The sequence below is a fragment of the Thalia democratica genome, chromosome 8, assembly GCF_965202585.1.
Source record: "Thalia democratica chromosome 8, ktThaDemo2.hap1.1, whole genome shotgun sequence".
NCBI lineage: Eukaryota > Metazoa > Chordata > Thaliacea > Salpida > Salpidae > Thalia > Thalia democratica.
The window spans coordinates 38,065,435-38,091,054 of NC_139172.1; the positions used below are offsets into that span (position 1 = coordinate 38,065,435).

Consider the following 25,620-nt stretch of genomic DNA (forward strand, 5'->3'; position numbering starts at 1 on the left):
GTAGATTTTGTGCCATAGTTTATATTTTTTGACTTAGTTTTTTTAAACTCAGTATTTTATTACAATAACTTTTTGTATAATAACTTATGTCAAAGTTTAAAACAGGGGTAGATAGCCGTTTACAAGTAAGTGATGGGTAGATTCACAAGAAAAAGTATTTTACAGACTTCGTTTTTTGGAATAAAAATCTCTACAAGCCATGTAACTTTTTAAATTATGCTAAAATAAATTATTAAAGCTCATTAGAGTAATTTTGTAGTTTAACTATATTTAAAAATATCACAATTACTATTTACTCACAACTAAATAAGGGGTTGATTTTAAGTATTAATTATTAAGTCTTAAATTTTCTTGTTTTGCACACGTTTTCAAGCTAAAAAATATGTTTTGCAACAATTTGCTTTACTGACTGGTTTTAAACAGACACCTGATATAAACTTCAAAAATTATAAAGTTTGCTATTTATATACAGTATGTAAACATTAAGTAGTTTTTACAACTGGTATAAGTTAATTTCCTTATATACCAACTATTTCATACTAAAACATAAACTAACAGAATTTAACTTATAAGATGTAACACTTATCAAATTAGGAACGGGTCAAAATTTCACAAAGACAAATTGCACAGGGGTAAAAAATTACATGAAGATATTTTTGCACAAATAAAAATTTGCACAAGGGGCAAAAGTGTCCCTCGTGCAAAAGTGTCTTTGTGCAATTTTGACCTCTTGTGAAATTTAGTCCCCTTGTGCGTAATTTGACAGCTACCCAATCAAATTATATAAGGACTTTATATACCCATAGTTGATATAAGCTTTGATAATACTTGGTTGATCACATTTCTAAATTTACAAATCTGGCTTTAGTTAGTAAACTACTAGCATTAACAATATGTAGCAATGAAAGCATTGCTATAAAACATAATCAAGTTTAGAAACACAAAAGAAAACAAATTTTCAAATAAGTTTTGTAAGATGAGAAAAAATGTAAATCAAATATTAAGTGATTTTGCAATTCTTTTTACATGTTATACTTCAGCTTTTATTTTGTTCTAATTATATAAATTCAAAACACAGAACTTTATATAAAGATAAAAAACACAAAAGCAGACGCAACAGACCAATAAACTCCACAAAAAAATTTCAGACATATAACAGAACTAATAGGAAGAAATATTTTTATATTTGTTTCAAAAATTTTTTTTACGGTCAAAAATCAGAATTAGCTTGTTTTTATTTTGTTAAATTAGTCTGTTATGTCTGAAAACTTATTTGCTTTGAAGAGTTGAAAAGTTGTTTCTGCTTTAAATTTTTTAATTCCACCTGCATAATAAAATTCAAAATTTAGTCTTTAAAACTAATTTAATTGTTTAAAAAACACATTAAAAAAGGTTAAATGTTTGCTTTTTAAGCACAGATAACAAACTAAAACAATTTCTTACACTCTACTTAGTCTATCTTTATAACAAATACATTTTAAAGGCTGGTAAAGTTCAAAAAATTTTATATAATTTTTTTTTTATTAAAAATTAAGAATTAATAAGATACTCTTCAGGGGAACGGGTCAAAACTGCACAAAGACTAAATTGCACAAAGATACTTTTGCACCAAGGGTCAATATTGCACAAGTTATATTTTACATTTTTGCACAAGAACAAAAAATAAATAAAAAATAAACAAAAAACTAAAAGATAAATTAATAAAAAAAGTTACTGACCGAGGGTAAAGGTTAGGGGTAACAGTGATAGTAAAAATAAAAAAGTTGTTTGTTAAAATTAATAGTAAAAAAAAAATAAAAAAATCTACGGACAGGGTAAGGGTTAGAGATAACAGTTATAATAAGAATAATAAAACAAAAGTAAGTTAATAAAAAATATATAATAAAAAATTTTAAAATATATATATATAAAAAATTCAACCCATGCAAAAATGTTTTGGTGAATAATTATAATTGTCTGCTCGTGCAAAAGTGTCTTTGTAAAAAGTGACCCTTTGTGCAATTTTATCTTTGTACATTTTTGTTCCCTCTTGCAGTTGTGTACGCTTGTGCAAATTTGACAGCTACCCCTCTTCAGATAACAATTTTTTCAATTATTTCAAACTACTTTGTTTAAACTATTAACTTTTTAACAAAAACTACACAGCAGCAGAAAAATCAACTAAATTAGCACACAGTAGCTGGTCTATGTTCTCACTGTTTCTGAACAGCAAAACATATGAGCAACAAAAGTATTCTAATTAGTCTGTAACATAATTATACATTACAGAATTTACCTTCATTATTTCTTTATAACTTTCATTAAATTTTTTCATAATAAAGACACTTTAACTACAAAAATATTTTAATTTTATGAGATAATCATAAGTTTTTTTACATAATGCCCACACATGTTTTTTATCTACCATATACAGTTCTAAAAATTTTTAGGAGTCATGTAATTTTTAGTGAAAAATTGTACTATTATTTTGCCATTTTCCAAAAAATGTTTTTAAAACTTTTTAAAATGATTCATAATCAAAGATTCAAAAGCTAAATTATGAGAAAATTCAATTAACTGTTAACAATACTACTAAAAGACCATTTAATTTAAGCTACAAATTAAGAAGTAGTACTAACATTCATGATCTGGTCTTTCAGAAATAGAAGTTTCATCAAGATGGTGATGATGCTGGTCATGATGTTGACTTGACAATGAAGTGTTACTTGGGGCTACTTTACTAGCCATGAATATTTTTTATTTAAATTTAACCTGTTGTTTAACCTCTAATATAAATTTTTAACAAGTATATCATATGAGTCAAGTTTTTTTTAACTTATTTCACATTACATTTTTACTTTTTAACTAGTTTCAGTTATACAGTACTATTTAAAAAGTAAAAAAATATATAATCACAGATGCATAAATGCACTATCAATTGTATCAGCTGTTTCTTTTTTAAACAACAAAAACCTGTGATTCAAAATAACAAACTCTTATAAACTAGTATAAAGTATATAGGCATCTATAAAACATTATTAATACTTGACTTTATATTTTTTAACATATAATTAGATATAATGATTTAAGTTTTCAAGTGTTCTGTAATATTTTGCTTTCAGAAAAATTAATTTATTTATCTGTTTTGGCTACTAGTTTAGAGTTTGTTTTAGCTATTTACTTTTAATTTTCATAAACTTTAAACACTAAGTATTTTTGAAGAGTTCAAAAACTTAAGTATTTAAATTGTATTTAAAGTAGTTAAGATAAACTAGTATAATCAATAGTTTTATTTAATTTTGGATTGCTTAAAGTAAAGTTTTTTTTTTCAAATCAACAACAAAAAAATATGAAGTAATTTTTGATAAGCAAACTTGGCACCTTTTTTAAGTTTAAGATTGTTTTCTACTATTATTTGTATAATATTAAAACTCTTTTATTTTTATTCCCTACTTTCTTTTTGTAAAAGTTGATTGAAACACATTACAACAATTTAGTACTGACACTTTAAGTAAATCAATATGTATTTATATTCTTTAATAAACTAATGATTTGAAAACTGTGAAATAAAGGTTTCTTTTAAAAATAGCTTCAAACATTTCAATTATTAAAGTTTGACTGAGGCTTTTTGGATGTGAAGTATATGGTTTATTCATAGTAAACTAATGTTACATTAATATTTTCTCATGTTTTGTTTGTATTTTATAGTCATATTTTAGTTAATTATTGTAAGTTTTATGTAAAATATTTGTAAAATCCAGGTCAAAATTCTAGAATCATTATAATTTTCTAGTAATGAAAGCTATATCTAACAATTACATTATGTTAACATAATATTCCTATAACAATTTTTAAGTAAATGTACACAAAACCTTAACATATTCTTATAACAAGTAATGTAACTTGTATAAAATAAGTGAGATTATGAGCACATAAAAAATTGTTCACCCTTGGATTTAGAGAGTAAATTTTAAGATTTTGCTATTATATATGCTTGCTGTTGCTAGCAACTTGCAATTTGTTTATAAACAACTTTTGTTTCTACTTAAAAAAATATTAAATCCAGAAAGTACCTCAGCGACAACAACAGTATGACTTTTATAAATGTTTAAAACACATTAATTAAATCGATTAATCAGATTTTTAATGCAAAACGATTCAGCTCACCTAACTTCTATAAAATAAATTTAATTTAAATTTTTTTTTCTAAGTCTTAAAAATTGTTTGACTCTAGCTAACACATTTATGTATTTTTGTTTATTTTAAACAAACTATTTCTTAGGATGAATTTGTATGTTCAGTTGAATATAAGAAAAACAAAGTTGAAATTTTTTAAACTTCTAAATAAATTGAGTTAAAATCGAAAAGCTGAATGCCTAAAACAAAACTTACTACTAAAATTATTTAAGTATGAAACTTCTTAAAATGGTAATAAATTTAGAATCATTAGGAAAATTAAGATAACACTTATAAAGTTATTTAAATTCTGTTTCTGAATCACAAAATATTTTCGTATCAAGTAAGATTTTATAACTGTAACTAAATATCAAAAGATTTCATTTCTATATTTAAAAATGCTTAAAATTTTGTATGGAAATATAACTTATTGAGCTTTTTTTTCTTGGATGTTTTAATACTGAGCTTTCATTAGATTAAAAAACAAAAGCATATGGATAATTTTTGTGTTAAATAAGAAATTTTGTACAAAAAAAATTAGCTTGATTAAATGCATCTTAACTTAAGCTCACTTATTACTATTAACTAAATTTTTATTTAAGCAATGTTTATTTAAAAATCAACTAGAAGAAATTAGAAAGCTACACACAGATTTCTCTATTGTTATTTGTTTTGTTCTTTGATTTTGAAACTTAACTAAAGTTTAAACTTTGCCACAAATTCAATCTTAGTGTTATAATTTAAATTTTTTTGTTTTTAGGTAAAAATTTGTTTTAACTATAAGTTTTTATATAAAGCATTTGAGCGGGATTTCAAATTTTGATAGCGATTACAAGCACAAGATTGTTAAAATTTTCAATAGTTACGTCACAATTAACATAAGCTACATTAAGTTCAACTCAATTTTAAGCTCACTTTATTAACTATACTTTTGCTAAGCAATGTTTTCGTTGTAAATTAACTAAAAGAAAAAGAAAGCTACATAAAGTTATTGATACTATAATTGTTGTTATCAATAATCGTTTTTCAATAGATTTTGAAACTTAACTAAAATTTAAACTTCACCTAAAACTTAGTCTTAATATTAAAATTTTATTTGTTTAATTTCTTAAGTAAAAATCTTGAGTAAAAAATTTGGTTTTAATTTAATTGTTTAAATGCTATTTTCCATGACTGTCACATATATTTTTTAGATTTATTTAAGCCCTGACGAGGTCTTTGACCGAAACTTAGTTTGTAAAATAAATTCTTAAAAGATTGAATTCATTATTATATTATCCTCCAGTAGTTAAGATCTCTCTGTTTTTTTTCTTAAAACCAAAACATATAATAGTACTAAATCAGTTTCAAAACATTGTTTTACATTATGATTTTATAAACTTTTTCGGTAATATTTTACTTAAAATTTATTTTGGAATGATAAAGAATACAAATTAAATTTCGTATAATCTTTATTTTTAAGGTGTACGACTTGATAACCAAAAGGTTACTTTGTACACAAGGTTCTTAGACCAAATTTTTTGAGCGCCTTTTCTATCATTCAATAAAAAAAATGTAAATAAAATTATAAAGTCTCTTTTTCTACTCATTTACTATTTAATGTCCATAACATTGTTTCAAACATTCAAGTTTATGAAACCCTTCAAAACCTTAAAACTTTAGTAAAACTTAAACGGTTTTTTTATTAATATATTATAGTTTATTCAACGACAAAAAAAACGACGTTCAAAATGTTTGGTCCTAGGACCTGGTGCACAAAGAACCTTTCGGTTATCGAGTCACACACCACGGATACCTTATAACGTCTTGTCCAGGACTTTTGACGTCTATCATATATGACAAGTTTTATTTTAGGTTTGTAGAAAATGTAGGACTAAACCTATAACATTTTAGTTCTATGCACTACCTTTTTTATATGTCAAATACCTTAATTTAGTTAAGTATGAAATTATTACAACATTAATGCTGTTATTTATATTTTTCGTTATAGTTTTTGCATAATTGTTCAATTAAAACAACTTCAATGAAACATAAATTAGCCATTTCTTCATTGATAATTTTGTCTTAATAACTTGCAAATATTCAGGTTTACTGTTTAAAGTTTACATACGAATGGACAAACTTGCATGAAGCTTCACTACTGTGAGAAGAACTTAAATCATGTACACTAAAACTTAAACTATATTGCAATCATATGCAATATATGTTTTTGAGAAACATTTAATTTTGTATAATCTAAAGTATACACAGGATATATATTATTTGCATTAGAAATATATGTCTAACTACACTTAACATTTCTTAATAAAGGCCGTACAGTACGTAATTTATGAAAAATTTCAACTTTTATAAGTAGCTAAGGAATCACACCTTTCTGAAATTTGAGAACCACTAGGGCAAGAATCGTAACTACGACCTGCAAGCTAGATCGCAGAGTAGAATTCTCTGACCCGCTATTATCTTTTCAGCATAAAAATAGCTTTTTGAAACAATTAAATTAAAACCTTATTTAGCATTCGTTTAAGTATAATCTTCATTAAGTTAAGAGTAATCGTTAGTTTAGATCAGAGTTTTCCAAAGTGGGCGGTACCGCCCCCTGGGGCGGTTTTAGTAAGTTTGGGGGCAATAATTAGTAAAGGGGCGAAAGGAGGGCAATTTTAAAACTTAGAAACTTACTTTAGTTGCAGATGAAGAGCAAAAGAAAAAAAGTTCTTAAGTGCATTTATTAGCAATTTTGAAGCTTACACTAGATATTCTGGAACTGCAGATGAAGAGCAGAAAAAGTTTTTAGGTGTTCTAAACGGTAGTCTTGTTGATGGGGGCAATAGCTTATTTAATTTCTTCTTAAAAAAAAGTGTGTGAAATTCTGGTTTAGATTATCCTTTAACTTAAATTCTGCCTATAAATAGCTTTTTTATCTTCTTAGTTTAATTTTTGACACAGGCGGGCAGCAAAATTAGTACTAAAAATAACTTTTTAGTAATTGACTACCTATCGAAGACTACCCAAGTACAATCAACTCAACGAGTTGTAGAACTAATTGAGTAACTTCAAAAACCTGCATACATCAAAACAATGTATATTTTTGTGTTGTATTATGTTTGATTATTGAAGTTTTCTTTTTTGTTAAATGTTTTGGTAAAGTGACAAATGATACATACAAAACATATACCCTGCTTTGGTCCATACGAGTAATTCGCAGCTTCTCGTCAGATTAAATTGTATCATACAGCGTTGTTAACAAGCTAGTTAAAAGGACTAATTGGTTGTTAGCAGTTATTCAATGAGCATTAAGCTGTAAACAGGGTTACCACTCGCTTTTAAAAAAAAAATTTCTAGATTTTTAAAATTTCTTCCAATTTTTTTAAAAGTACACATTTTTGGGTCTATTCTTAATTTAAAATAAAATTTAATGTGAAAAACTGTGTTAAATAGTATAAAAACATACTGTAAATCTACTTAAAATGTGTTTTTAATAAAAAAATTTTGGTGATGACAAAATTTTTTTATCTATATGATAAACTTTTTGAGTCAAACCAAAATTTTACTACTGAACATGTTAAAACTCTTATAAATTCCAGGTTTTTTGTTCAAAATTTAAGTTTTTTTCAGGATTCCAGGTAAAGTAGCAACCCTTCGTAAACGAACAAAGGTTACAAGTAAAAGTGGAATAAATTAAGATTAAAGTTTATATTCAAAAAAAAGTTGTGTCTTGAATGTAGTCTAGATTGCGTATAAGAGGTAAGTTAAAAGTATGTATCAGCACTTATGATTCTAAGAACCAAAATTCCTTGCAAGCCTTTAAAACGTAAATCAGGTAAAATAAACTTAACAATCGCATTGGTTGCAACTTTTATAAAAGACCTCAAAGTGTTTATGACTAAAAAAATCAAACATTCACTAAAAAGTACTTTTGTTGAGACTTAATAATTAAAACCTATTTATAAGAAATAAATCTTTATGACAATAACTTTTTTTAACGATATTTGGTTACTAAAAAATCCGAAAATTATGAACAAAACTGAAACAAAGGTATTATAAAATACAATGACAAAACTTATGAAATCAAAAATATAGAACAAAATAAAAAAATTCATAACTTTACTACCAAGTTTATTTTTAACAATAGAAAAAAGTTTTTGTTTTAGACTGATTGTAGCTGCAACTATGTTTAGTTTTATAAAAAAAATTACATATAGAATTATCACAACAACAAACTTAATGTTGTTACATTACAAATATACTATACCACAATCACTTTTTTTAACCTACTTTACCCAAATTTTTTTACCAAGTTTGTAGTGTAAAACTTAGAGGTTAGTTAGTTAAGAACTTACTTTACTTAACAAATATAAAAACAAGAGTGATGTTTTTGCTAAAACAGATTTAGGGATGGAGCGTAAAACTGAAAAATAGGAATTCTACAATTGCGGTATATGAAAATATATGAAGGAAGTATACTTTCTCAAAAAGTATTAAGTTTTTCTATCAAAAATTTCTCAATGAAAACAGATTAGTGCAAAATAAAAGAAACCTGGAGAAAAAATTCTTAAAATAAATACTGGCTCCTGTTATACAACGCAAAGTTTTAAAATACAGTAAAAAAACAATTGATTTTTCGACATTTTCATCTATAAGTTGTATTTTTGCTGCTGAACTAGCTATGAAAAGTTTGTAAAAATACTCAGGCTGCCACTCGTTTTTTCAAATTTTTTCCAGGTTTCCAAATATCTTCCAGGCTTTAAAACAGGGTTTCCCAAAGTGGGCCAAGTGGCCCCCTAAAGGGCCATGAGCAGCAAAGGGGGAAGAGGGGGACCATGAGCAGTAAAGGAGCCACAGGGGGGCCATGAGGCCATAACTTGAAACTTACACTAGATATTCTTGAGTTTCAGATGAAGAGCAAAAAAAAAAAAAGGTCTTATGTGTATTTTATCGTAGTTTATGAGTAATCTATATGTTGAAGGGGGCCATTATTTTTTCAAAATCTTTAAAGGGGGCCATTAGCAAAAAAGTTTGGGAAACCCTGCTTTAAAAGTACACATTTTTGAATATGTTTTTGGTTTGAAGTTAAGTTTTAGGTAAGAAACTATGTTTTATAACATAAAAACATTGAAAAGATACTGTAAAGCTACTTTAAATGTGTTTTGAATAGAAAATTTTTGATGATGACAAGAAGTTTTTACCTATATGGTAGATATTTTGTGACAAATCGAAATTTTACTACTGATTATGAAAAAAATTGTTAAAAATTCAAGGTTTTTTAGTAAACATTGTTCAAAACTCCAGGTTTTTTTTACTTAAGTTGCAGGTAATATGGCAACCCTGAAATACTAAACTATCCGATTTGTTCCAATAAATTTAATAAAATAGGGTTCGTAAAGCTTTCAAAAGTATAATTTTTATGCTTAAGTTATAGTATACAATTAACATGAAAAAGTTACTTAGTATAACAACATTGTTTTGGTATTGAAAAGCTACTGTAAAGGTGTTTTTAATTAAATTAAACAATAATAACAATATTTTCGTTGAAAGACAGATTTTGGTGTCAAATTAAAATTTCCAGGTTTTATAGTGACTTTTGTTCAAAATACCAGTTTTTTTTTTTCTTAAACTCCAGGTTTTTTAGCCTAAGTTGTCAAATTCTTGCACTCCAGGTATTTGACAACCTTGATATAATTTCTTGAACGCATACTTAGATACCGAAAAAAAATTATAATTTTAATCCATGAAAAAATTTTAATTTTTAAACTTTATTAAAATTGTCTGTAAGCAAGTTTAGTTGTAAAGAGTGGCAACTCAGATTTACATTTTTACGTTCAATTCGACAAGACTAGATAGTCTAATTGTAAGAAATTATAGCAACTACAACCGCTAGAAATACAAAAACTTAAACTATGGAAACAGAGTAGACTTAATAATTTTTTACTTTTGAGAAAAACAATTACCGCAGAACAGATTTTCAAATTGTAGATCTTATTCAAATAGAATTCTATTTGAAAAAGATCTACAATTTGAAAATCTGCTCTGCGGTGAACCTTAGTAACTGTTTTTTACAAAATTAATAAATTTTTAACTATCAATCTCCCTTGTGGATAGATTACTGTGTCTTATTTATTTGTTTTGAACTCAATAACTAAGCAAGGTAGGCTCAAATATAACATATAAATAAAATCACAAAACAACAAATATTTATTACTTCTATATAGAATAAAATACTAAATAAATGATGTTCTGAATATTGTAAAATAAAAAAGAGAAAAGTTAAATTTCCTATAATTTATTCAAGGCATGTTGAAAAAATTGCGAAAAAAACAACATTGGTGGATTCTTCGAAATTAGTCCAACTGCAAATAAAATAAGATTATATTTTTAATAAAAGTTTGTTTTCTTTAAAACTATGTTCATAAAATGCTACATATCAAAAAAAAAAAAAGGAAAAATACATGTTAAATTGAATGGATATTTGTAAAATGACAAATTAATTAATTAAAATTAAAATAACAAAATTTCATATTTTGCATTTAAAGTATGAAAGTGCACATGTTAATTTATTTTTTAAATCCATAACACTAAAACTATTTTTTTATCGTTTCAAAACAAAATAATTGTATAATAATTTACTTAAATTTAATTTTTCTAAATAATTGTATATATTTTCATTTAAATCAGTTAAAAACTTGTTGAATAAAAAAGAGTTTTTTAATTGTAATTTCGTAACAACAGATTAGTATATTTTTATCAAAAAAGATATATATATTTATCAAAAAACACAATTTCAAAACTTAAGAATATGTACAAAAATTAAATAGTTGAAAAATGCTTTATTCTTTTAAGTTTACAGCATGTTTGCCCCATTCGATTTTTTTTTTAAGTATTGTATGTTTAAACAAAGTCTTTAATAAGAAATGCTTAATTTATTTATAATTATGAGCATATTGTTAAGTAAATATTAAAAGAGTGCTAAACATTTTGTAAAACTAAATACAAGGGAAAATTTATAAAACTAAAACATTTATCAAATTCTAATACTAAGACAGAATAAAAATTGCATATTTACATTCAAAGTAAAAGTGGACATGTTAATTCATTTTTTAAATCCATAATACCAAAAGTATTTTATAAACATTTGAAAACAAATTAATTGTATAATAATTTTATCTTAATATAAAATAATCAAATCTAATACTAATAAGTTTTAAAAAAAAACGAACCTTTTTGAAACCGATTTTCTCAGCGTACTCTCTGAAGCATTGCCTGGAAATATTCAATCCGTATTTGCGAATCAGACCGTGTCTGTTTCCACTGATGCGACTGTTAAAAACAATTACAAATTACTAACCTAGAAATAAATGATGATTACGGAAAACACTGTTGAAAATAATAACATTAATACCAATTGAATATTACAATAAATAAATTTATACAGAAATCAGGAAACTAATTCTGTTTTATCTAATATGGTTTTATTTAGGCCAAATGGGGTATTTTATTACGAATTTATCTGATTGTACAGTTTCTAAGCAAAATTTTCAATTGTTTTTCTTTTAATTCATTATAATATAACTTTATAAAATAACTCTTCTTTAGAATTTTTTGATTAAATGTTTAAATTTAATTTCATAGATTTTTCAATTTCAAATAAATTATTTTGACAATGCAAAGAACACTTTTTGAATATATTTAGAAATCAAGAAGGTAGTTTTCTTTTTCTAATTTAAAGTTGGTAATAAAAGTTTTTCTCTCTATGTGACTATATCAAAAAGATTATACTAAACTTTCTAATTATTAAAATTATTATATTATCATTATTGCCACTCTTTGAGACAAAAAAAACTGTTGTTTGTAACCTTTAAGTGTTCTGAGTTATTCCCAGATTTTTCAAACCTTTAAAAGATATGAAAACTTTACATAATTAACATAAAATAAGTTTTTTTTAAATTGATTTTTGAAAACGAAATCTCATTTTAAACTAAAAATATACTGACTAGAGATTTTCAGAAATCTTAAAATTATCCTTAACTTTTTATCAAAAAACCTAAACTGGCCCGAGTAATCCTGATATTTTCAAAAATTCCAAACTTTCCTAAGTTATCATGAAAGCGTGTGTTATACAAAAAATATTTTGGTTTGCTTTTTCAGACTAATAGGAAAGTCAATATTAGTCATTGTGAAACTAACTGTTAACACACAAAACACAAACTTTAAATAACCTTTTAAAAAATTCTGCAAAATAAAAACTGTTATTTCAACTTTTCCTCAACACATGATCAATGCAGATTTAAGTTGTACATAGCATTGCAGAAACAACATCTAATTTAGATGCAAGGTCAAAATAACAAGAGGCAACAAGATGTATTTACAGGAAGTTAAAATTCAATTTTATTGAAAAGAAAATAAATTTTATTTTCTATATACATTCCATGTATTTTTAAACTGTTCAACAATAAAAATTTAATAAATAATAAACTAATTCAAAAACTGATAATCAATAACACTTATGAAAAACTTTTTAAAAAGATACTTTTCAAATAAACAAATTTAAATGATCTCATTTACAAGAATACATTCTCTAAGAAAGTTGTTTGTGAAAAACTAACAGAAAATATAGAATCTTAAAAGAAACTTAAAGTGTCAATCCACAAACAGCATAATAAGTAAACTTTTTTTGGAACTAACTTTTTTTACCCAACCTTGGTTATTCAAAACAATGATTCAATTAAAAAAAATTACAAACTAGAATTTAATAATAAAATACTGTTTTTTAAACTAAAACATTGAAACTTATTACAACATTGTTAAACAGTTTAAGTAGTAAAATAAAAGTTTTATAACAAAGTTGTACAGTTATGGAAATATATTATAATTTTATAAGTTCTATACCAAGATTTCTTAAAGTGAGTTAAGCCGCAAAAAGGCAACAGGGGGCAATGAGGCCATAATTTGAAACTTACACTAGATATTCTAAACTTAATAGTCAAGAACAATTGAAAAAAAGTTCTTAGGCGTTTTTAAGGTTAGTTTTGAAACTTGTACTAGATATTAAGGAGTTGATGGTACAGAACAAAAACAAAGGGTCTTAAGTGTATTTAAGGAGTTTGCACTATATACATCTTGTTGGAGGGGACCATGGTTTTTTTAAAACCCTGTTTTATACAGATGCTAGGCGAGCATTAAATTGTATAACAAATTAAATCAAAAAGTATTTTGGATTAATGAGTAGATTAACAAAACCAGTATTTGTATGCAACTTGTAACATACAATTTAATGTTCAACAAACTGAACAGACTGAAAAGGTTGAAAATTTTATTTTATTAATTGCATGCTAAACATGAGTAATAACAATGTTTTTATTTGTAATTATACATACACTTGTATTAGAACCACCATAAACACCTTTTCCAGCTTATTTTAAAATACTTACTATCTGTTTCAACTCTATATAAAATTTATCTATATCAGAATTTCCCAAACTTAATGAAAAAATTAAAAGAAAAGTTATGACCAACTCGAAATTTTTTTAAAACTACCTTAAAGCGCTTAAGACCTTTTTTTTGCTCTTCAGAGTATCTAGCATAAGTTTCAAATTATGATCTTGTGTCCCCCCCATTTTGCAGCCAATGGCCCCCTAAATTTCTAAAAGTTTCCCATATTATCTAGTATTATAAACTAAAGTTTTCAAAATACTGCACCTTAATTTTTTTTACTTTTTTTTTGGTCTTTAACTACAGAATATCTAGTTTAGATTTCAATTTATGGCCTTGCATCCCCCTAATGTCCCTGTACTACTCAAAGCTTTGCCTTTGCAGCTTATGGCACCCTAAATTTATTAAATGTTCCACTTTAAGAAACTCTGCTCTATATATAATTATGTCAAATCTCAAAAACTTTTGAAAAATATAAAATACTAATCACAATATCCAAAATTTAAGGGTGTAGGGAAGTTTAACAAGTTAATCTTAGTTTCTAGATTTTTATCTTAGCTACCAGACTTTTTTACCTTTAACAAAATTAAAAGTAACTTTGGGATATATGAGAGACCATAGTTGATAAGTGCACTACAGGGTCAATACACTTTGAAGCAAAAAATATAGCTTGAGTGATCAAAAACCAGCAAAATTTTACAATAAAACTGCAGTAAAAAACAATAAGAGCCAAAAGCTGAAACAAATTACTTTTACCAAGCTTAGATGCCTAAAGGTGTCGTTCATAGTAATTACAAACAATAAACAACCTAATATCTAGAAAAAATATGATTACAAAATAGTATCATACAGTACTAACCTTAGATTTAGAAATGGATGTACTTTTTTTGCAGTTTTAGGCTTTTAATTTAAGAGACTGCCAACTACTACTTTAAGAGTTTCTTTTAAAACAAGTGTACCTATAGTTTAATAACTTTGTTCTGCCAATAGTGTTAGCCTAACAATTTAAGCATATAAATTGGTACACTTAATAAACATTTTTGAAATAATAAACTAAACGCTTTTAAACTTGATTGTTTCTATATTAATAAAGCTATGACAAGGCTTGTTAATCCCATAGGGGGTCCAACACATTTTTTTTTAATTTAACAATGGCCCTATATGAAAGCCAAAATTATATACTAAAAGATACTCTTCACAGAACTAAAAACTTTTGACACATAAATTTATTACAGATATAAAGTGTTAAGTGTTCCATACAAATGTACAGAGGAAATTTTTTTAAACTTTTATAAATTTTCAATAACTAATACAAAATATTTCTCCTTTATTTCAATCAGATTTTATGATCAGAAACTTTTTGTTTTCAATACAAAATAAATTTACATCAAAATTGTTTGTTATTAAATTAATAATAAACTGAAAAAGTTTCAGAACAGTTGCTTGAAAATTAAAAAAGGAGATAAATTTCTAGTGAAGTTATCTTTATTGTCGTTTTACTTTTGTTCTTCTATAAGGGACTTTTTTAAGGTCCAACTTTGTACTTTTTTATCTTAGTAACTAGTAAAATGCCTTACTTTGTATGGCCTTTTTTTTTTCTTATAAAAAATACACACACATTATTTTACACAATATATTATACTATTAAGGGCATAGGGGGGGGTAAACACCCTTTTTTGGTTTTTGATCTTATTTTATATAGTTTTTACTAAGCTACAAGATGCTTTTTACAGATTTAAAAATTTCAAAATATTTTTTAAGATATAGCTGGTCAAAGTCGGAGCCAACAATAGGTTCCTTATGGGAGGCGCAAACTAAAACGGCAAATAACTAGAAATCACTAAAAATCTATCTCCTCTTACGTTTTTTGAGATAACTACTTCAAATTTTCAGAAATGTTCCTTGCAGTATTTAAAAAATTCTGTCGGAACAGAATTTTAAAAAATTAAAAAATAAAAATTTTATAACAAAAAAACAAAAAAAAAAACTGTTTTTTTTGTTTATTTTTTATATAAATTTTTTATTTTTTATTTTTTTCAAAATTCCTTCCGACAGAATTTTCTAAATATATCAAGGAACATTTCCTGAAAGTTTGAGGTAGTTATCTCAAAAAACATAGCAGAAGATAGATTTTTAGTAAAATAGTCTATTTTTGCCGTTTTAGTTTGCGCCTCCCATAAGGAACCTATTGTTGGGTCCGACTTTGACCGGCTATATCTTAAAAAATATTTTGAAATTTTTAAATCTGTAAAAAGCATCTTGTAGCTTAGTAAAAACTATATAAAATAAGATCAAAAACCAAAAAAGGGTGTTTACCCCCCCCTATGCCCTTAATATTGACTGCAAAAAGAAAGCTCAATTTACACAGTGTAAAGAGCTAAATATAATCTATATATATAATATCTATTACTATTATTAAAAACTTTATGTTAGAAGCACTTGTTAAGGCCAGAGGGGGGGTTAACCAAGTTTTTTACAAGTTGATCTTATTTTATAGAGTTTTTTCTAAGCTTAATTTATTTTATTGTTTTAAAAAACTTAAAATATTTTTTGAGATATGACTAGTCAAAGTTGGGCCGCATAATAGGTTCCCTAAAGAAAGGGAAAACTAAAACAGCGAAAAAAGACTATTTTATTTAAAATCTATCTCCTCCTACATTTTTCAAACAATCTTCTTCAAACTTCCACAGTCTAATCTTTATACAATAATGAAAAAATATTACTTTGGAAATAAAAAAAAAATACTTTTTTTTTAATTTTTGTGATAAAATTTTATTCTTTTACATAATTAAAATTCTGAAGTAACACATATTCCTTTTAATATAAGGAACATTTCCTCCCAAAAATTTGAAGAAGATTGCTTGAAAAATGAAGGAGGAGATATATTTTAAGGTTTTAAAACCCATTATTTTTAGGTATTGTATAATATAACTTACTATTTTTTATGTTTCTAATAAACGGTCAAATATTTAACTTAAAACATATGTAAATAATTGCTTTGTTTTATTTTAAAAATATTTTTTATTTTAAAAACTATATACAAATAGTAAAGTTATGAATATTTGTATTAATAATATTTCAGAAAATTGCTCTTTTTTTCTGTTATTCCTTTTTATCATAATAGATTAAAACTTTGTCTTAATTCAAAACAAACATTTTGTAAACTTTAAAATATTATTATCAAAATAAATGTTTGTTATTCTTAAAAGATTGGTCAAGTTTTATTCATAAGATTATTGCAGAAATCAAATTCATAGTCCAGAGTTATGAACAACAGTTTTATTAATTTAGCTAGAAGTTTTAAACATTACAATATTTTCAATAAATTAGGTTTAAATTACTGGACTTTTTCCAAAAAGTACTAAATTTAAGATCTTTTTTTCTTCTTTGCTCAAATGTTAAAACTCTAGGTTTTACCAGGATTCCAGGTAAAATGGCCATAGTAATAAAAGCAGATTTCCCCATAGATTTAAAAAGGTTGGGATTCTTACAATCAAAAAACTGTCATGAAAGACCTTAAACTTTCCTGAGTCATCCAGAGATTTTTCAAATTAAAAATAATCTCTTTAACTTAGTATAATTTATAAAAATCAAGTTCTAAAAAACTGGTAATAAAATAACAAAATATTATAACTAAATCAATTGTCCTAAGTATCCTTAAAGTGTGGCAACCCTGTTTTCAGCACGACAATCATATTTTGCTGATTGCATTTTTGGTTGTAGGACATAGGGGATTTTTTTTTAGAATTTGATCTTATTTTGTAGAGTTTGAATTAAAGTACAAGTTGCTTTTTACTGATTTAAAAATTAAAACATTTTTGACATATAACCGGTCAAAGTTAAAACTATAATAGGTTCCTTACAGGAGGCGCAAATAAAAAGGTAAAAAAAGACTAACTCACTATAAGTCTATCTCCTCCTATGTTTTTAAAGATAATTTATTTCAACTTTCAGAAAATGTTCCTTACAGTATTTAGAAAATTCTGTCAAAACAAAATTTAAAAAAATATTGAACAAGTTTAAAAAGAGAAAAACACTGTTGTTTGATCTTTTTTTTAATGTTTTTCTAAATATTGCAAGGAACATTTCCTGAAAGTTTCAGGTAATTATCATAAATACATAGGAGGTAGAATTTTAGCAATTTCTATTTATTTGCCATTTTAGTTTGCGCCTCCTATAAGGAACCTATTGTAGTCTCTGACTTAAACCGACTATGTCTCAAAAACTAGTTTAAGTTTAAAATATTTGTAAAAAGCAACTTGTAGGCTAATTAAAAACTCAATAAAATAAGACTAAAATGATGAAAAAGGTAAAAACTGTTTTTTTTTTGTTTATTGTTTATATAATTTTTTTATTTTTTGTTTTTTGAAAAATTCATTACAACAAAATTTTCTAAATATATCAAGGAACAGTTCCTAAAAGTTTGAGGTAGTTATCTCAAAAAACGTAGGAGAAGATAGATTTTTAGTGAAATAGTCTATTTTTGCTGTTTTAGTTTGCGCCTCCCATAAGGAACCTATTGTTGGCTCAGACTTTGACCAGCTCTATCTCAAAAATTATTTTGAATTTTTTAAATCTGTAAAAAGCATCTTGTAGCTTAGTAAAAACTATTTAAAATAAGATAAAAAACCAAAAAATGGTGTTTACCCCCCCCTATGCCCTTAACTTCTTTTAAAATTGTAAAAATAAGTCAAAAATGATTTTACACTTTAAAATGTACGTTAATACTACCTGATCTTTAACTATAAAACTTTAAGTTATAAAACTTCAATTTTATTTAAAAATTTGTCTTTTTAAATTTAAACTATTCTAATTTAAAATAATAATTAAATGTATTTAAACTTTAAAAGAACAGGAATGGTAAAACTAATTATTAATGTCTTTTTAAGTTTTTTAATTTGAAATGTTTAACTTAAGACATTACTAAAAATTGTTCTACAAGTGTATACATATAAAAATAAAACAATGGATCAAATTAGGGCATAATGGGTTCAATCTAGTTTTTTTACAGGTTTATCATAGATTTTGAATTTTTTTGTCTTTTTAAAAACAAGTAAACTTAAAGAGACTTAAGCAATTATAATTGTAGAGCTTCATGAGTTTGTATTAGAGACACAAAAATGTGAAAAAAATATTGAACTAAAAAGTTATCTTCTTCATTTTTAACCTATCTCCTTAAAATTTTTAGTGAGTCCATTACTAACATTTAAATATTTCCAATGCCTGATTTTTTATGATTGAAGAAAAAAGTTTTTTTTTTTGATTTTCTTAGTCTAAAACTTTTATTTTTAAATATTTACAAAATTACATTCATTGAATAAGAAATGTTTCTAAAATTTTGAGGCCTCTAGTTTAAAAAATGAAGGATAGGAAAGATTTTTAATGAATTTTTAAATATCTTATTTCAATCGTGCTGAGTTATTTTAAGAGGGTGGCCACTGGCTTTTGAGATAACTCTTCCAGGTTTTCTAATTTTCTTCTAGGTTTAAAAAAGTACACGCTTTTGGGTCTATTTTTAGTTCAAAGATAAGTTTAGGGTAGAAAACTATGTTAAATAGTATAACATGATTAAAAAGATACTGTAAAGCTACTTAAAATAGTTTTTTTTTCACAAAAAAATTTTTGATGATGAAAAATTTTTTTTATCTACATGATAGATTTTTTGTGTCAAATCAAAATTTTACAAGTTAAAATGAAAAAATTGTTTAAAACTTCAGTTATTTTTGACATAAATTATTAAAATTCCAAGCTTTTCCAAGTTTAGTGGGAACACTGTTTTAAGTTTTTTTAAACTTTAATATGTCCTTATTTATCAAATAGTGAGTTTGTGCCAACCCTGGCCTACAGTTTAAACCTTCATATGAAAACCAAATTACCCTTGAATTTTGTAAAATAAATGATTTCCCCCCTATGCCCTTAAAACAGGGTTGCCAAATGTTTCAGGAAAATTTTCCTAAGGTTTTCAAAATGTTATCCAGGTTTTTATAAGTACACATTTTTGGGTCAATTTTAATTTAAAGTTAAGTATAAGGTAATATGCTAAATAGTATAAATACATTGAAAAAATAGTGTAAAGCTACTTCAAACTAGTTTTTGAATAAAAACATATTTGATTATGACAAAATATTTTTACCTCTGTGGTAGATATTTTGTATCAATTCAAAACTTTTCTATTTAACAAGTAAAAATTGTTTAAAATTCCAGATTTTTCTATGTTTTTTAGAGATTTTTGTTTAAAATCCAAGGTTTTTCCAGGTTTTTTTACAAAATTTTTCAAATTGCAGGAATTTCCAGCTTTTAAGTTTTTTGGCAACCCTGTTAAAACTATGTAATAATAACATTTAAAACAGTGTTAAGTTAAGTGAAAATTAGTTTAAGAAAAAACATAAAATGTCCCTATATAAATGTTAAGCTAAAGTGAAATAATTAGTTTGTACATAACTATAAATATGAGAATTAGAAAGTATACCAAAATTTGGAAATCTACTTAAAGAACAAAAAAAGTAGACATGGTAAAGTGTACAAAATTCAAATATGTTACTAAATTTGGGTAGTTTTCATAACAATTTATTGACAACTAAAAACTTTCAATCACTACTAAATAATCAAACAGGCCCTATAGAACAGAAGAAACCATTAAAATACTCAAATAATCCATCATGCTTTGAACAAGATTTTTTTTAAATTTACAACGTTTAATTTAGTTTGCTTAGTAACTTGAACTCTGGTTTATGACCATAAATATTTAAGGGCATAGGGGGAGGGTAAACACCCTTTTTTGGTTTTTTATCTTATTTTATATAGTTTTTATTATGCTACAAGATGCTTTTTACAGATTTAAAAAATTCAAAATAATTTTTGAGATATAGCCGGTCAAAGTTGGAGGCAACAATAGGAACCTTATGGGAGGCGCAAACTAAAACGGCAAATAACTAGAAATCACTAAAAATCTATCACCTCCTACGTTTTTTGAGATAACTACCTCAAATTTTCAGGAAATGTTGCTTGATATATTTAGAAAATTCTATCAGAACAGAATTGAAAAAAAAATAAAAATTTTATAACAAAAAAAAAAAATTGTTTTTTTGTTTTTTTTTTTTATATAAAATTATTATTTTTTTTTTTAAATTATGTTTTAACAGAATTTTCTAAATATATCAATAAAAATAAGATAAAAAACCAAAAAAGAATGTTTCCCCCCCCTATGCCCTTAAATAATAAATATTTAATTTTTTTTAGGGAAATTAGCTAAATTTTAAAAGGTAGTCAAAAATTCAGAAGTTATATCTAAGCTATAATATAAGCAGTGTTAGTTATGACTGTAAACGGTATCATTTAAGGGCATAGAGGGGGGGTAAACACCCTTTTTTGGTTTTTGATCTTATTTTATATAGTTTTTACTAAGCTACAAGATGCTTTTTACAGATTTAAAAAAATAAAAATAATTTTTGAGATATAGCCGGTCAAAGTTGGAGGCAACAATAGGAACCTTATGGGAGGCGCAAACTAAAACGGCAAATAACTATAAATCACTAAAAATCTATCTCCTCCTACGTTTTTTGAAATAACTACCTCAAATTTTCAGGAAATGTTCCTTGCAGTATTTAGAAAATTCTGTCGGAAGGAATTTAAAAAAAAATATTTAAAAAAAAATTATAATAAAAAACAAAAAAAAAAACTGTTTTTTTTTTTTTTTTTAATTTTTTTATTTTTATTTTTTTTTAAAATTCCTTCCGACAGAATTTTCTTAATATATCAAGGAACACTTCCTGAAAGTTTGAGGTAGTTATCTCAAAAAACGTAGGAGAAGATAGATTTTTAGTGAAATAGTCTATTTTTGCCGTTTTAGTTTGCGCCTCCCATAAGGAACCTATTGTCAGCTCTGACTTTGACCGGCTATATCTCAAAAATTATTTTGAATTTTTTTAATCTGTAAAAAGCATTTTGTACCTTAGTAAAAAGTATATAAAATAAGATAAAAAACCAAAAAAGGGTGTTTACCCTATGCCCTTAATAAAATATTAATTAGATAGTTTTTTAAAGCTGTAAATTACTAAAATACAAACTTTATTACCAAAATCAAGTACATTTATTATGTTCAACAGGCTTATGTTCCATTCTAGCTTTATGCTTACAATTCGGTTTCCATGTTTTTTAATACTGATAAGAAACTTATGGGTCGTTAAACTATTAACAACTACCATATTACTTTTATGGCAACATACTAACAAGTTATTTATAATTGTGGTTTTGCTATAAAATTACTTTTTTTTTAATTTTCAAAGATATTTGTATAAGGATTTAAGTAGCTGTTAAGAAGAAACAACATATTTATTTTAATGAAAATTTTTAAAGAAGTTGAAATGGCACTATATTAATGTTATGTTGTATTCAACAAAATTTTATTTGTAAAAATGACATCAACAGTTTACAGTATAAGAATAAGTAGCTGAGATAACTTCAATAATTAAAATTTTTAAGTTAATTTTGAAGCAAAAATGTTGGAAATTTGCTTTAACCCTCAAAACAAAATAAAATATATATTCAGGGCTTCCACTAGTTTTTACATAAATTTTTCTAGGTTTTCCAAATTTTTTCCAAGTTTTTAAAAGTACACATTTTTGGGTCTATTTTTCAGTTTTTAGTTAAATTCTGTATAAGAAACTGTGTTAAGTAGTATAAAAACATTGAAAAGATACTGTAAAGTTACTTTAAATGTGTTTTTTAATATTTTTTTTTGATGAAGACAAAAAAATCTTATTCATATGATAGACAGGTTTGCCACTCGTATTTTCAATTTTTTTCTAGGTTTTCCAAATTTCTTCCAAGTTTTTAAAAGTACAAATGCTTGGGTCTATTTTTAGTTTTAAGTTAATTTTTATTTTACAAACTGTGTTAAATAGTATAAAATTATTGAAAAGATACTGTAAAGCTACTTTGAATGTGTATTTTAATCAAAAATTTTTTGATGATGACAAAAAAATCTTAGTTATATGATAGATTTTGGTAATTTCCTAGGATGATTTTGCACCAATATCAAAGCAAAAATATTTTACACTTTCTCATTTTACATTTTGATAAGATAAATATAAAAGTGAAATATAGGGAACACGATTACTCAAATTTGGACAAAAAATTTTTTTTTTAATAGTTTGTTTCAGTTATTTTTTTTTTATTAGTTTTTTTATTTTCTTTTTTATAATACTCTTTATTAGTTTATTACTTTACTATCACTGCTACCCTTAACCCTTATTCTCAATTGGTAGTTTTTTTTTTTGATTTTTAATTAATTTACCTTTCAGTTTTATTTTATAAAATAATTTTTATTAATTATTTTTATCTTTACTATCACTCTTACCCCTAACCCTTACCCTCGATCGTAGCTTTTTTTAATCAAAAATTAATTCTATTTACCTTAAGGTCTCAATGATTAAGGTATAGTTTAGATTTAGAGCTTTTCAACTCTATACTTATCTTATCAGAATGTAAAATTAGAAAGTGTAAAATATTTTTGCTTTGATATTGGTGCGAAATTACCTAAATTTTTTGTGTTAAATCAAAATTTTACATCTGAAAATGTTAAGATTATAAAATTCCAGGTTTTTTTCAAAATTTCTCAAATTCCAGGTTTTTCCAGGTATCCAGGTAAAGTGGCAACCCTGGATAGATTTATTGTGTCAAACTGAATTTTTTTGTACTGAAAATGTTAAAATTATAAAAAATTCCAGGGTTATCCAGGTTTTTTGATCAAACTTCAAGGTTTTTCAAGGTTATTTTTGACTAAATTGTCAAATTCTAGGGTTTTCCAGGTAAAGTGGCAACCCTGTATATTAAATGAATTTAATAAAATATGCTGTGGTATAAAACATAAACTTATTGTTATACTTATTTACATACTATTAAAAGTCAAATTGAGCGTTTTGGACCTAATATCCTTTTTCTTCCATGAAAAATCTATTCAGTAATAAAATAAGTACTAAATTTTTATTAAAAAGCTTAAAATAAACTAACCATTCTCTTGAGCCGCGTCCATATTTGCGTGGATGGCTGTACCAGATGTTAGTGTGTCCCATTTTGTTTGTTAGTAAAATATTAGGGATAGAAGTACTACTTGAATCTACACATATCCATAACAAAATGGAAAATTAGAATTAGTATGATACGGTCTAATGAACACGCATTCAAAATTAAACACCAACAGTTTTTCAACCCTTGAATGAGAGCTAGTGATATTTTTCAGTAAAAGTTTTGACACTGTATATGCAAAACTGAAAACTTAGATCTTTAACAGTTTGTTTAGTTGTACAACTTCAAGTTATAAAAAGGTTATTTTATAAATTATGGCGAATAACCTGATTTTGAAGATTTTTTATTATTTTTTTATGGTAAAAAACATCAGACTTAATCTTTCCTTTAGATTCAATAAACATTTTTTAAAGGTCACGCAAGCAATTTGTCATCACATGAAATTCTACCTCCCTATAAAATTAACACTAAACTAAACGAAAAACAAATTAAAAAACTATCTATTTAACTACAAAATTTTTCTTGGTGACACGTCAATTGGCAGACACTCACAACCTGGGATGATAATAGGCATTGCTTTATTTACTCAAGCGCGAAATTTCTTACATAAATAAAACATAAGTTTTTACGCTTCATTACTCAATTGGAAACTTTAAGCATTTTAGCGTCCCTGCTCACACAAAAAGTTAAAATCTCAACCAGGCATAGTAAAATTTGAAAACCACTAATTATAGCTGTTTTATCGCTGTAGTAACTAGAAAGCTAAAATAACAAAGTATAGCTAATTTTCTTCTCTTATACTTTACATTGGACAAAGTTTCATAAGTTAATCTTTATTACTTTTGTTAATATAAACATACTATATTGTTAAATTACTTAAGTTTCAATTTACAATGTACTAAAACAATAATAACACCTTGATTGTTAAACCAAAACAGTTTATAATAATATTTTAACATACTACTTTTTTTTTTCAAAAACAAAAAATAAAGTTCTTCCTAAATTATTTTTAGCTTAAAGTTTAAAAAATAAAACAGAATAAAAACTTTTAAATATAAATTAATTCTAATTTCTAACTTAATCTTTTATTCAACATTATTAATATCCTTTTTTTTTTTTGTATAAGTTTTTTATAAAGTTAAACACATAAGTTCTTCCAGGTACATTAGACTTGAATGTATTGATATCTTTATCAATCAATAAAAGTTAGAAACAACATTTTTAGAGAAATACTTTAGTGTTATAATACTTAAAGTATATAAAAATAAGTTTTGTTTTGTGCATGCTTTGTCCACAAATGAGAGTTGTAAATAATAGGCTGAATTGTTCTAAAGAAATAACTATATAATTTTTATTCGAGGCTACAAAATAAATCAAAGGTTTAAATTATGAAACTAGAAAGATTTTAGTTTAAATTAATTTTGATATCCTCAGTATGAGAAAACCTATCATAAGAATATAAACTAACTATTATAACTATTTTTAAAGTTTGTTTACATTTGAGATAAAAAAATCCTACTGTCGGGGATTTTTGATAGTTATATATTTAATTTGCGACTCTTGTTACCATGTCTAATCTCAACACTAAAAACGACAAAGTGTGGGAAGATCATAAAACTCAAATCCCCAAGCAAGTATCCACCGACGCTACAACAAAAAACAAAACAACAATCCAATCATGCAATCACTGTCACCAGTCTGGACTCTTAATCAGCTGTTGAAAACTCAAATAAACCAATATTTATTTAAAAGAAATACTGTACGTAGAAAAAAAAACTGTTTGTACTTAAACAAAATATATATCAATAACAAAATCAATAAAATAATAAGTATTGTGAAATCGGTTAATAATTACTTGAATTAAAAACTCAAAAAAAAATAATTTTAAACTCTTAAATCTATTTTCTAATAAAAAATAAAATGTATAAATAACAGTTGAAGAATGCTAATAGTTGTCATGCCAGTTGAGCAGTAAAGCATATAAAATTTTGTTTGTTTTATGTTAACAATATACGC

The 25,620-nt window shown here is 25.1% G+C and overlaps 1 protein-coding gene across 1 annotated transcript; it reads right to left on the reverse strand.

The window, feature by feature from the left end:
* Window positions 1-10,416: 10,416 nt before the first annotated feature.
* On the reverse strand, window positions 10,417-23,694 carry LOC145842133 (small ribosomal subunit protein uS14-like). Its single transcript, XM_082949522.1, has 3 exons — window positions 23,590-23,694; window positions 11,367-11,466; window positions 10,417-10,499 (listed from the first exon to the last, which is right to left on the reverse strand). The coding sequence occupies exons 1-3, from the start codon at window positions 23,649-23,651 to the stop codon at window positions 10,491-10,493; spliced, it is 171 nt and encodes a 56-aa protein (XP_082805648.1). The 5' UTR covers window positions 23,652-23,694; the 3' UTR covers window positions 10,417-10,490.
* Window positions 23,695-25,620: the final 1,926 nt, after the last annotated feature.